Here is a 13,344-nt window from a genome sequence, read left to right as displayed (position 1 = left end):
ATATAAAATGTATTTACAAAGCTGAGATCATATTGTACCTACAACTTTGTATTCTGCTTTTTCTTCCAACACATAACAGATAGTCAATGAATAAATATATTAATCTGAACTGATAAATTAGTACTGTACCATTTCTCCTCATCAAAAGCTAATTACTTCTGCAGAAGGCATTTAGTTGATGTAAGACTTAATGAGTACGTTTGTACCTAAACCTTGTCTGCATTTATAATCATTCCTTAGAAAAAAGGATCAAGGAGTTTAAAACATTTAAGGTTGCTGATATTTTCTGGAGTATACCAGTCTTCACTCTTACCAACATTACAGCCCAGATGTTTCCTTGCCAACACTATTAACATTTTAAAAAATCATTATTTCATAGGTGAAAAAACAAGTTTGTTCTGAGAAAATTTCTTCCTCCCATAATTGAGTCATCTGTATGTTCACTCGAAAGCACTATCTTTCAATCTAAAAATGGAAGGTTAAATAAAAGAGGAACTGTCAAGCTTACTCTCTTTTTCAAACATTATGAGTTAGTAGTCTCCATTACCAAAAACAAAGGGACGAAGTATCATATAAATCAGGTTAAGAATCTCTTTATAATTCTTAAGAATAACCAAATGAGCCTATCTTTATTCCATTATTTCTTGTGCTACCTATATGTAAGCTTAGGTCTTCAAAATATGATTGCCCAGAGCAAAACTTCAGGATGAAGGTGAGAGAGAACTAGTTGTAACTCAAAAACTGTTTTGTATCTGAGGAGAACGGACTATACATAACATTACACAAAGTGATGCCTCACTGACTTAGGACAGACAGTAACATAGCATCGATGTATGTCAGAAAACTTCCTTCAGTGACATTTAAAGTAGGGTGGTCACAGCTATTTCTGAGATGAGATAGCTCCAGGGCAATACTGCGGGGGTGGGTGGGGCGGACAAACACACGACCTCAACAGAGCCCTGTGCAACAAAGAGATGCTAGTATAACAAAATTTAAAGGAAAACTAAGATCATTTCGATTTTTGGAAAAGATTTTTTATTCAGTGTTTAAGATTAAAAACTACAAGATTTTGCTTGCAGATGATGAGCAAAAAGAGAAAAGTTAAACATAAATTATCATCTGGTTGGCTAGTTAAAAATGCTCTGACTCAGAGTCAAATTACTCAGTGACATACCAGTTACTTTCTATGGACTTAAGAGACCTGGAGCAAAATAGCTCTAAACAGAACGTGTCATCTGAGCGCTTAGGGCTAACGGGTATATGAGATACTGAATAAGAAAGCTGATAAAGGGGGGCTGTGACAGACCTTTTGATTCTTTTAGGCTTCTAGCAGTTGGTTACCATATATGCAAGGACCTAGGGGCCAGTTATTTCATCTCTTGAGTTGTCTGAGGAGTTAAACAACTTTAACCCACTCACTAAGCAGAAATAAAGAGACACTTTATAGACCAGCTGGAAAACAAAAAAGCAGTCCCATTTCTCCAGTAGAATTTTAGTTGCATTAAATCATAAGGGAAACAATGATTATTGCACATACTGTACTGTCACACTACATCTGTTGAGTAGAATTTCCATTCCAGGTGTTGTTTTCATCTTCACCGTCATCTTGAGTCCTCAATCTGTAGATCTTCCCCTCCTTCTTAAAGTCTTCCCCCCGTTTCTCCAGCACTCTTTTCCTGACTGGGTCCCTGATATAAGAAGAGGGAGAAAAGAAAAGGCGACAAAGTGAAAACAGCAGCAATCAAAGCTGTTTCTTCTACAATTCCGTCAGGACAGGCAGCTAGACTTTAAGGAGAGTCCATGGGTGATAATCGTTATCTCCTAACACGGCACAAGTCCATACAGGTTTTTTGGCAGTTTAACTTCAATTGTTCTCCAAGTCAAATGAGCCCAGTCACTGCAGCATTTCCATGTATCTTTTGATGACTCTCTACGCTTCAGGAGAGTGGGGCCATCTGGAAATGAATCTTTCATTTCGTACACAAACTTGATATATCTACTAAAATGTGTATAACTTACACAGCACCTTAGAGCTTATCCAAGCTCCATTCATAGCCTAATTTACAGAAATCATCAATGATCAATTTTTAATCCTTTCATAATCTTTAAGAAGGACTGATTTTTATAAACAATATTAAGAACAAACAGGCTTTCAGCATCTGAAAATTGAAAGGAAAACAGGGGTGAAATTTAAGCTGTTTTAATACATTCTCCAAGGGTTGGCGGGGTATGGGGGTGTGGGGAGGATCAACAGTGGAACACAAAGCTTTGCCCTCAAGATAAACATTCATTCATCCTTTACACCAACCTAAGATCTCTTCCCTTACTTGAAAGAAGTTTTAAAAGCTCACACAGCGGGGCACCGGGTGGGCTCAGTCAGTAGAGCTGGCGACTCTTGCTCTCAGGGTTGTGAGTTCAAGCCCCACATTTGGGATAGTTTCTTAATTTAAAAAAGAAAAAAGAAAAAAGAAAAAAAAAGAAAAAGGAAAAGGAAAAGGAAAAAAAGAAAGAAAAGAAAGAAATCCCACACAGGAAGCTATGCTAAGTAACAGCAATTCAGAATTAAATGCTTCCATCCATTGACCAGTAAGAATTCTAAAATTCACCACTAACGAGACCTAGTTTGAATGACATTCCCAGTCCAGAGAAGAATTTCCCTGTATCCCCACTTGAGTAATGTACTAAGGACAGTTATAAAAGAAACCAAGATAAAGGCTAAATCAGCCCAATCACAATATTCACATAAGTCTTCATTCAGAGTCAACAGGACATAGGACTACGGACTCTCCTTACTGATGGCAGACAAAGGCAAGGATTTTCATTACTCATCACACAGGATTGGTGTTATTTGCTATAATGACCATTAATGGCTTAACAGTGTTCAACAGGGATCTCTGGGTGGCGCAGCGGTTTGGCGCCTGCCTTTGGCCCAGGGCGCGATCCTGGAGACCCGGGATCGAATCCCACGTCAGGCTCCCGGTGCATGGAGCCTGCTTCTCCCTCTGCCTGTATCTCTGCCTCTCTCTCTCTCTCCCTCTGTGACTATCATAAATAAATAAAAATTAAAAAAAAAATTTTAACAGTGTTCAACAGCAAGAGGTATATAATAAATCATGTTAATTATTAGAAAAAGCTATGATCCCCACCTTCCAGGAAAATACTTTCCAGTAGCCTGTTTGAAATATGCAGAATCTTAACAGAGGTATGAGCTAAAGTCACTGGTGTTTAAAATTATCATTCTAACCTTCACCATCTGCAATAAAAGAGAGGCCTCTTGATTAAGGGACAAGTCTAAAATAAAACTCTGAAGAAAGCACCATTTTCAAGTGAATATCCAGTTTCCTTAGTTTAGTCCTCCTCTGAATGACCCACAGAAGACAGGAAGCAGATCAAAGAACCACCAGGGGTTAAAATTATCTAAAGCACAATGACACCCAAAAACATGTATGCAAGATGATTGTGAAAAATTAATTAAATGAAATGAAATAGCTTATTGGACAAAACATGATTAGCAAGAAAGATACTACTATTTAGACCTGGAAAAATAAATCTGCCTTTATAGTCATAGTATAAGGAGAAATCAACAAATGAAATAATAAAACCAGCAGAGGTAAAGTTGGTTTCTGTGAAGTAGGTTTTAGAAAGATGGCTGAGAGGGATGCCTGGGTGGTTCAGTGGTTGAGTGTCTGCCTTCAGGTCAGGGTGTGATCCTGGGATCCAGGATCAAGTCCTACACTGGGCTCCTTGCAGGGAGCCTGCTTCTCCCTCTATGTCTCTGCCTCTGTGTCTCTCATGAATATATAAATTAAATCTTTATTTTTTTATTTTTTTTTTTTTTTAAATTTTTTTTTTTTAATTTTTTTTTTAATTTTATTTATGATAGTCACAGAGAGATAGAGAGAGGCAGAGACACAGGCAGAGGGAGAAGCAGGCTCCATGCACCAGGAGCCCGATGTGGGATTCGATCCCGGGTCTCCAGGATCGCGCCCTGGGCCAAAGGCAGGCGCCAAACCGCTGCGCCACCCAGGGATCCCTAAATTAAATCTTTAAAAAAAAAAAAGTGGCTGAGAAAACTGAGGTAGTGAGCTTCTCAGGAAAGATAATAAAGTAAAACTTCAGAATCAGAACATTTAAGTTTTTTCCCTTATATAGAAAGACAGCAAAGTACTTATAACAAAAATACTCATTTTGAATAAGGTATTGGGCATTACTAACACATCCTGCAGATGGGGAAAACACAAACATACCTTTTTTCTGAGTTGCTAGATGATGCAAGGTTTGAGGACTCTGCTGCTGCTGCTCTCACAGAGGTCTGTGCAGGAGGGTTACTAAATAGGAAGTTGCTAATCAATCTCCAGATGGCAAGGAATGGGTAAAGGACTGTCCCCAATAATGTCCAAAAGTCTCCACTGGAAGAATGTACCATGGATGTAGTTGGTCTTCCTGCCTAAAAATTAAGAAATAAATCACAACAATGGCTACATGAGCCCAATCACATCACCACACTCCAGTTCTAGATGAATCTTTTATCTGTGAAACAAAATCCTACCAACTTTAGTTTACTGAAGGAAGGTAAAATGACCATCTTCTGCTGTTTTTTGGGGTGTATATTTTACATAAACTTCTGGGAACTCCATGAGTGGTTTTTTAAAGGAGTAAGTAGGGCAGCCCGGGTGGCGCAGCGGTTTGGTGCTGCCTGCGGCCTGGGGTGTGATCCTGGGGTCCCGGGATCGGGTCCCAGGTCGGGCTCCCTGTATGGAGCCTGCATCTCCCTCTGCCTGTGTCTCTGCCTCTCTATGAATAAATAAATAAAATCTTAAAAAAAAAAAAAATAAAGGAGTAAGCAGAACACTAAAACTAGAAAGTAGATCTTGGTGAAATGAACCAATTATTTTTAAAAGAACTGAACTCTTAATGAAATTTAACAACTTCAGTAAGGGAAGTCTTCCTTGCTGATTAAAAAACAGGGAAAGGTTTCAAAACCTCAGTGAATACAAGTTAGTCCTGATTACTGGAAGGCTAATTGTTTTAGATGGAGCTCTACTTCAGAACCATGAAAACTATCCTAATCAAAATATAGAAGACCTAGGCTCTCCTACCATCCCTGGCATTTAGGAGATATCTTCGCAAAGTCACTTAAACTTTCTGAGCCTCTTCATGAGAGATTAAAATACTGTTATGAGGATCAAATATGATTAATATGATTAAAAATTAATGTTATTTTTATGTTAAAATGAAATCTCTTTTAAAAAGTTGGTAAAAGGGGGAATCTCTGGGTGGCTCAGCGGTTTGGTGCCTGCCTTTGGCCCAGGGCGCGATCCTGGAGTCCCGGGATCGAGTCCCTCATCGGGCTCCCTGCATGGAGCCTGCTCCTCCCTCTGCCTGTGTCTCTGCCTCTCTCTCTCTCTCTCTCTGTGTCTATCATGAATAAATAAATAGATCTTTTAAAAAAAAATTGGTAAAGGGACACCTAGGTGGCTCAGCAGTTGAGTGTCTGCCTTTGGCTCAGGTTGTGATCTGGGGGTCCGGGACTGAGTCCCACATCGGGCTCCCCGCAGGGAGCCTGCTACTCCCTCTGCCTAGGTCTCTGCCTCTCGTGAATAAATAAATAAAATCTTTCTAAAAAATAAATACTTGGTAAACAGTAGGGTCATACATAAATAAAATACTAAATCTATACATTAGACCAATACTGTATATTTCTTATTTTCTTCTCCTACTGGTCATCTTTGTGCATCAAAAGAGGTTAGAATAAAAGGTAAAAATTAAAATACTTTAGTGCCTCATTAGCAATACAAATATAAAACACAGGATAATGGAACAATAAGTTAACCTAGCATTTTTGGACAATTTGAATTTACCCACAGTACATGTTTGGCCTTCCCTTCCGCTAATTACAAGATATGATCAAAAGTAGGGGGCGCCTGGATGGCTTAGTGGTTGAGGCTCTGCTTCTGGCTCATGGAGTCCCACATCAGGCTCCCAGTGAGGAGTCTGCTCCTCCCTTTGCCTCTCATGAATAAATAAATAAAATCTTAAAAAAAAAAAGAAAAAGAAAAAGATATGATCAAGAGTAGAACAAACAGGACAATAAAGATAGAAAAAAAGCATATATACATACTGGCAACAGTACCACTGAAGCACTTGGGGCAAGTTCCAAATCCAGTAATTTCTTTTTATAATCTTCTTTGGTAAATTCCCTCCGAGGAAACATAGTTGCTAGTGAAAAATTACCATAAGTGTTGCCAACAGTCTGTAATATAACAATAAGTTTTAAAACTTTACAAAAATGCCTTTTTAAAGTAAGATATTATACACCCAAATGCATCTAAAATGACTGCTTTAATTTAAACTGCCTTAATTTTAAAGTTCATTCAGGGGCAACTGAGTGGCTCAGTTAAGCATCTGACTCTTAGTTTCACTCAGGTTGTGAATCTCAGGGTTGTGAGATGGAGCCCTGTGTCAGGCCCTGCTCAGTGCAGACTCTGCTTCAGATTCTCTCTCCCTCTCCCTCCCCCCCCTCAGTGTGTTCATGCTTTCTCTCTCTCAAATAAATAAGATCTTAAAAAAAAGTTCATTCAAATGTAAACTCACAAAACCTTTATAAAAACTTTGTGCTTCAAAAAGTAGCTCAAAGCGGGATCCCTGGGTGGCGCAGCGGTTTGGCGCCTGCCTTTGGCCCAGGGCGCGATCCTGGAGACCCGGGATCGAATCCCACATCGGGCTCCCGATGCATGGAGCCTGCTTCTCCCTCTGCCTGTGTCTCTGCCTCTCTCTCTCTCTCTCTCTCTGTGACTATCATAAGTAAATAAAAATTATTAAAAAAAAAAAAAGTAGCTCAAAGCTATCAAATCCAAATATTACCTAAAAGTTTTTATAACTCAAAAATGACCACAAAGTAGCAAGAATATAGTTCCTAAAACCATCTAAATAAACTGAATAAAAATGAACAGTTATATATCTTTTAAATATCCCTGCAGTTTGCCATTGGTTTTCACTATACTTTGGCAAACTTACATTACTATCTCTCTGATACACATTTGGATTACAGGCATTGCCTATTAAAAATCTGGAATAGTCCAGAACTTTCCTCATATGTATATAGCATTAGGTGTTACATGTCTTCCTTGTCTCAAAAAAATAAATGGTCCGTAGTCAATCCATGCTACACCCACAATCCCAAATCCAGGAACCTACACTGGGCAGCAACATGGTCACTTTCATGATTTTAAGTCACCTATACTTGTAAAATCTAAGACAACTGTTTCTCTCTCCCTAGAAGATTCCAAAGAAACAGACTAACACTTTTGTTTTTTGTAACTTTTTTCTTCTACTGGAGGTCATATATTTATCTCTCATTGTTCTCACTCTAACATGAGGACATAAAAAACACAAAAATTAGATTACTGAGATAAAGTTCTAATAGGACTGATGCAAAGATTTTTTGTCTCAGGTGGCTCCCTCTTCACTTACCTGTGGCAGAAGTGGTAAGACTCAGGCCAGGAGTAAGTACTCCCTTTTGGGAGGCCCCAAGTGGGACTCCAAGGCAAAAGAAGAATAAAAGAGCTACTGGGGGTTGGTTCCACTGTAAGATTAGGGAAAAAGAGTTTTTAAAAATGTTTTTACATTGCACAGCTTAACTGACCAGTGGAGGAAGGCAGACAGTTTTTTAGGTGTCTTCTCAGGATCCGTAAGTGAGACAGCAGACTAAATAGGGAAATGAGGTCAAGGGGAAAAATCTGAATCCTACTTTTAACCTTGAAAAGCTACATGAAACAAAGAGTAGGGCATACGATGAGCCTAGATCCTAAAGGACACCTAATGCCTATATTCCATTTTGAAAAGGACTCAATCAGAGAATAAAAACTACATTTGACCCATGAACAACATGGGTGTGAACTGTGTGGGCCCCCAAAGACATGGATTTTTTTATAGTACAGCACTCTAACTGTAAGTTCTCTTCTTTAAGATTTTTCTAACATTCTCTTTTGTTTGGCTAACTTTATTGTAAGAATACAATACATAATACACATAACATACAAAACGTGTTTGACGGTTATTGGTAACACTCCTGGTCAACCGTAGGTTACTAGTATGGTTCAGTTTTTGCATACGGTATAAGATATACATGGATTTTTGACTATGCAGGGGGTTGGCAACCCTTAATACCCACACTGTTCAAGGGTCATGTGTAACTGGAAATTACTCGTATCTTATTTTCTAAGATATAAAATTTCACATCTACTCAGAATTAAGGCCAAATTCCGGAAGTAAATTCCTGAGGATACTTATTACCAAATAATGATTACTGATCTTTAGGTTTGGCCACCTGGCAGATGGCAGGAAAATGGCAAGCCCCAAAGTGACCTACAGAAAATGTGAAGAGAAAGGAAGAAAAACTGCATCTTTTTACAGGTGACAACTTCCTCAGATTAGATCTTTGGAAAAATCATTTGCAAAAGCAGAAAGTTTTCCAAAGCCTACTGCAAATCCCTATTTTTGTGCAACAAACAGATATGCTTTTCCTATATGGCACTAATACCTGATGGAAGCTCCACAACACCCCAGAGGTGTCTGGTGCTTCCCTTCTGGAGATAAGTCATAGCTTACACTCCACACATCATGTTTGGACATTTTCCCCTCCTACATTTTAGTAACCCATTTATTCATCTACTTTTACTACAATCAAGACAAGACATAAATTTACCTGTGCAGCAAACTGCCTTGCTTCTTCTAGAGGAGCATCAGAAGGGAACTGATTTGTAAAGGAAGAACCATCAGGGAGACGAAACTGGATTCTTGCAACAGTGCTATAAAAAAGAAATTTAAAATCGACATCTTACGTATTCTCAAACAGTATCACTAAAAGAGAAAATGGAAGTGAAAGTAGGTTTTCCCCCACAATGTCAGACCTCTTCATTTATTATTTTTTAATAATAGCTTTATCAAGATATAATTTACATAGCATAAAATCCACTCTTCTATTTATTTTTTAGAGTGTTTTATTTTCAAGTAATGCCTACATCCAACGTGGCCCTCAAACTCACAACATCAAGATCAAGAGTTGCATGCTTCACCAAGTGAATTTTAGTTCACTCTTTTAAAGCATACAATTAATTTATTGGTTTTTATTATAGTCATAGTTGTGCAACCATCACTTTTTAATTCCAAAACATTCCCATCACCCTAAAAAGAAACCCTGAATCAATCAGCAATTGCTCCCTACTCCTCCCTCACCTAGTCCTTTGGTAAGCACTAATCTACTGTCTGCCTCTATGAATTTGCCTATTTCAGGCATTTCATACAATGGGACATAGAATGTGTGACTTTCTGGTAACTGGTTTTCATGCAGCACTATATTCTCAAGGTTCAACCATGTTGTAGTATGTGTCACCACTTCATTCCTTTTAATTGCGGAATAATTCAGTATTTATAATCCCATTAAGTGGTACACAGAAGGGTTCCAAAGTGTCCACATCCTTGCCAAGATCTGTTGTTCCTTCTTTAAATTTAGGCATCCTGGAGGGCATTAAACAGTATCTCATTGTGATTTTAATTTTCCTTGAGCATCATTTTATACGGCTTACTGACCATTTGCAGATCTTCTCTGGAGAAATGTCTATTCAAATCCTTTTCCTATACTTAAACTGGGTTGTTGGCTTTTTATAAAGTTATTAAAAATGACTTCTTTTGTATTCTAGATACAGGTCTCTTATCAGATATATGGTTTGCAATTATCTTCTCAAATTCTGGTGGCTATCTTTTCACTTTCTTGATAATGTCCTTTGTTTTTTTTGTTTTTTTTTATTTTTAAATTAATTTTTATTGGTGTTCAATTTACCAACATACATCCCGTCAAGTGTCCGCTTCAGTGCCCATCACCCATTCCCCTCCAACACCCGCCCTCCTCCCCTTCCACCACCCCTAGTTCATTTCCCAGAGTTAGGTGTCTTTATGTTCTGTCTCCCTTCCTGATATTTCCCAACATTTCTTTTCCCTTCAAGTTTTTAGGGGCACCTGGGTAGCTCAGTGGTTAAGAATCTGCCTTTGGCTCAAGTCATGATCCCGGGATCCTGGGACTGACTCCCACAGGGAGCCTGCTTCTCCCTCTGCCTATGTCTCTTCCTCTGTGTCTCTCATGAATAAATAAATAAAATCTTGGGGGGGGGGGGGGACACAAAGTTTTTAATTTAATTTTGATGAAGTCCAACTTCTCTACTCCTTTCTTTTGTTGCTTGTGCTTTTGGTGTCATGTTTAAGAATCATTCCCTTTTCCAAGATCACAAGATTTTCTCATTTTTTCTAAAAGTTTATAATTTTAACTTTTACATTTGAAGTAGATGATCCATTCTCAGTTAATTTTTATTTATTTATTTAACTTAAAAAAAGATTTTATTTTAATCTTTTTTAAAGATTTTATTTATTCATGAGAAACACAGAGGGGGGGGGGGGCAGAGACATAGGCAGAGGGAGAAGCAGGCTCCATGCAGGGAGCCCGCTGTAGGACTCAATGGGGACTCCAGGATCATGCTGTGGACCAAAGGCAGGTGCCAAACCACTGAGGCACCCAGGCGTCCCCTCAGTTAATTTTTAATATGGTGTGAGAGAATGGTTCAAAATCATTCTTTCTGGATGTGTCCAAGCACCATTTATTAAAGAGCCTATTCTTTCTCCATCATAAATACATGGTTTTTTTTTTTAAGGTTTTAATTTTTTATTTAAATTTAATTTAATTAACATATAGTGTATTGTTAGTTTCAGGGGGTAGAATTTAGTGATTCATCACCTGCATTTAACACCCAAGGCTCATTACATCAAGTGCTCTCCTTAATGCCCATCCCCCAATTACCCCATTTTCTACCCAGCTCCCCTCCATACAGTTTGTTCCCTATAGTTAAAGGTCTCTTATGATTTGCCTTCCTCTGTTTTTATCTTTTTTTCCTTCCCTTCCCCTAAGTTTATCTGCTTTGTTTATTAAATTCCACATACAAGTAAAATCATATAGTATTTGTCCTCCTCTGACTTATTTCACTTAACATAATGAAAGTTCCACATAGTTCCATCCATGTTGTTGCAAATGGCAAGATTTCATTCTTTCTGATGGCTGAGTAATACTCCATTGTATATATATATTCACATCTGCTTTATCCATTCACCTGTCAATGCACATCTGGGCTCTTTCAATATTTTGGTTATTGTGGACATTTCTACTATAAATATTGGGGAAACGCATGGGTTTATTTCTAGAGACTCAATTCTGCTACAGTGATCCATATATCCTTATGCCAATAACACATTGCGTTGGTTACTCTTATCTTTGTTTTAAAATTAAAAGTCTTCCAACTTTGTTCTTCTTCCAGATTATTTTGAATATTCTGGGTCCCTTGCAATTCTGGATGAATTTTTTACGCAAAATTTTTGGCATAAAAATCACCTGGGATTTTAACAAGGATTGTGTTGAATCTACATATCAGTTTGGGGAGTACTGCCTTTTTTTTTTCTTTTCACCTCTTAAGCCCTTTTTGTCTTGCCATCCTAACAATACACATATTTTTAAAAGATTTTATTTATTTATTTATGAGAGACACAGACGGGGGGGGGGCAGAGACATAGGCAGAAGGAGAAGCAGGCTCTCTGAAGAAGTCCGCTGTGGGACTCAATCCCAGGACTCCAGGATCATGACCTGAGCCGAAGGCAGACACTTAACCGCTGAGCCACCCAGGCATCCTGCCATCCTAACAATATTAAGTCCTCTGATCTATGAACACAGAATGTCTTTCCCAGTATTTACGTTTGCGTTGTTTCAAAATGTTTTCTCATTCACAAAGTCTTACACTTTCATTAAATATAATCTTAAATATTTTATTACTTTTGGAAAATAGTTTTTATTTTATTATTTATTTTTTAAAAAAGATTTTATTTATTTATTCATAAGAGACAGACAGAGAGAGAGAGAGAGAGAGAGAGAGGCAGAGACACAGGCAGAGGGAGAAGCAGGCTCCATGCAGGGAGCCTGACATGGGACTTGATCCCAGGTATCCAAGATCACACCCTGGGCTGAAGACGGCACTAAACCGCTGAGCCACCCAGGCTGCTCTGGAAAATAGTTTTTAAAAAGTAGTTTTAATTTATGTTGTGAACTCTGTCCTTCATTGGTTGGTACTGCTGACAGAAAGGTTCATATAAACATATACTGTCTCCTTTAACTTCATTCTTTGGCTCCCCATACTCTTTGCTTTTTCTCTCATATTCTCTTCCTTCTTCCTCCACTAGTACATATGCAACAAAAAAGGGAGTATTTATTTCCCCAAACTCTATCAACTAAATAAGGACTGAGAAATCATGATTATAAAATAAATGTAATAAAAATTGAAAAAATAAGAAAGATAAGTTAGTTTTCCTGTGGTGTCTGACTGGCTTAATCTGTGAGCATGTAACTCTTGATCTTAGGTTTTGAGTTCGAGCCTCAAATTGGGTGTGGAGATTACTTAAAAATGAAAACTTAGGGATCCCTGGGTGGCGCAGCGGTTTGGCGCCTGCCTTTGGCCCAGGGCACGATCCTGGAGACCTGGGATCGAATCCCACGTCGGGTTCCCGGTGCATGGAGCCTGCCTCTCTCTCTCTCGGTGTGACTATCATAAATTTAAAAAAATAAAATAAAAAATGAAAACTTAAAAAAACAAAACAGTAGTTTTTCTAATTACAAAAGTAATGCTTGTTGATTATCCAATATAGAAAATATAGAAAAGTACAGTGGCATGTAGGTGGCTTAGTCGGTTAGGAATCTGCCTTCAGCTCTGGTCATGATCTCAAGGTCCTGGGATCAAGCCCCAAATCTGGCTCTCTGCTTAGTAGGGAGTCTGCTTCTCCCTCTCCCTTTGCCCCTAACCAGCCCCGCTCATGCATACACACTCTCTCGCTCTCAAAAAGATACATAAAACCTTCAGAAAAAAAAAAGTACAGAAAATACTAAACATAATCCAACTAGGATGTACTGGAAATCCTATTTTTGTCTTTACAACATATTTTTGTTTCTGGAACTGTCTTATCCCTGTCACCTGTCATTCATTCTGATATGATTAGCAGTAACATTTTCCCCACCTCCTCACCACAGAAGTGGGCATGTCAACTCCTCCAACCAGGAACCAATTTAAGCAGATTCAGGGATTGATCTGAAGGTGGCCACATCAGCCAAATAAGGCCAATCAGAATTCTCAGTGGATGATATGGGCTTTGAGAGTTCTTCCTCTCTGGGATCAGGGGGCTCAAGATCCTAAAGATGCCAAGAGGCCCTGGGTTCACCTGATCTCATCATAAAAGTCTCTGAGAATGAAGCTAAAACAG

General features: G+C 38.5%; 1 protein-coding gene across 1 annotated transcript in view; it reads right to left on the bottom strand.

The window, feature by feature from the left end:
* Positions 1-1,018: 1,018 nt before the first annotated feature.
* UBXN4 (UBX domain protein 4) overlaps positions 1,019-13,344 on the bottom strand; it is a 46,885-nt gene continuing 34,559 nt past the window's right edge. Inside the window, exons 10-13 of the mRNA XM_041739464.1 lie at positions 8,708-8,810; positions 6,122-6,253; positions 4,248-4,447; positions 1,019-1,688 (exon numbers count right to left, since the gene is read on the bottom strand). Coding sequence (XP_041595398.1) covers positions 1,550-1,688; positions 4,248-4,447; positions 6,122-6,253; positions 8,708-8,810 — 574 coding nt within the window. The 3' untranslated portion in view covers positions 1,019-1,549. The remainder of the gene's footprint in view (positions 1,689-4,247; positions 4,448-6,121; positions 6,254-8,707; positions 8,811-13,344) is intronic.

The sequence above is a fragment of the Vulpes lagopus genome, chromosome 24 (genome assembly GCF_018345385.1).
Source record: "Vulpes lagopus strain Blue_001 chromosome 24, ASM1834538v1, whole genome shotgun sequence".
NCBI classification, from domain to species: domain Eukaryota; kingdom Metazoa; phylum Chordata; class Mammalia; order Carnivora; family Canidae; genus Vulpes; species Vulpes lagopus.
This window is presented reverse-complemented; position numbering and strand designations above follow the sequence as displayed.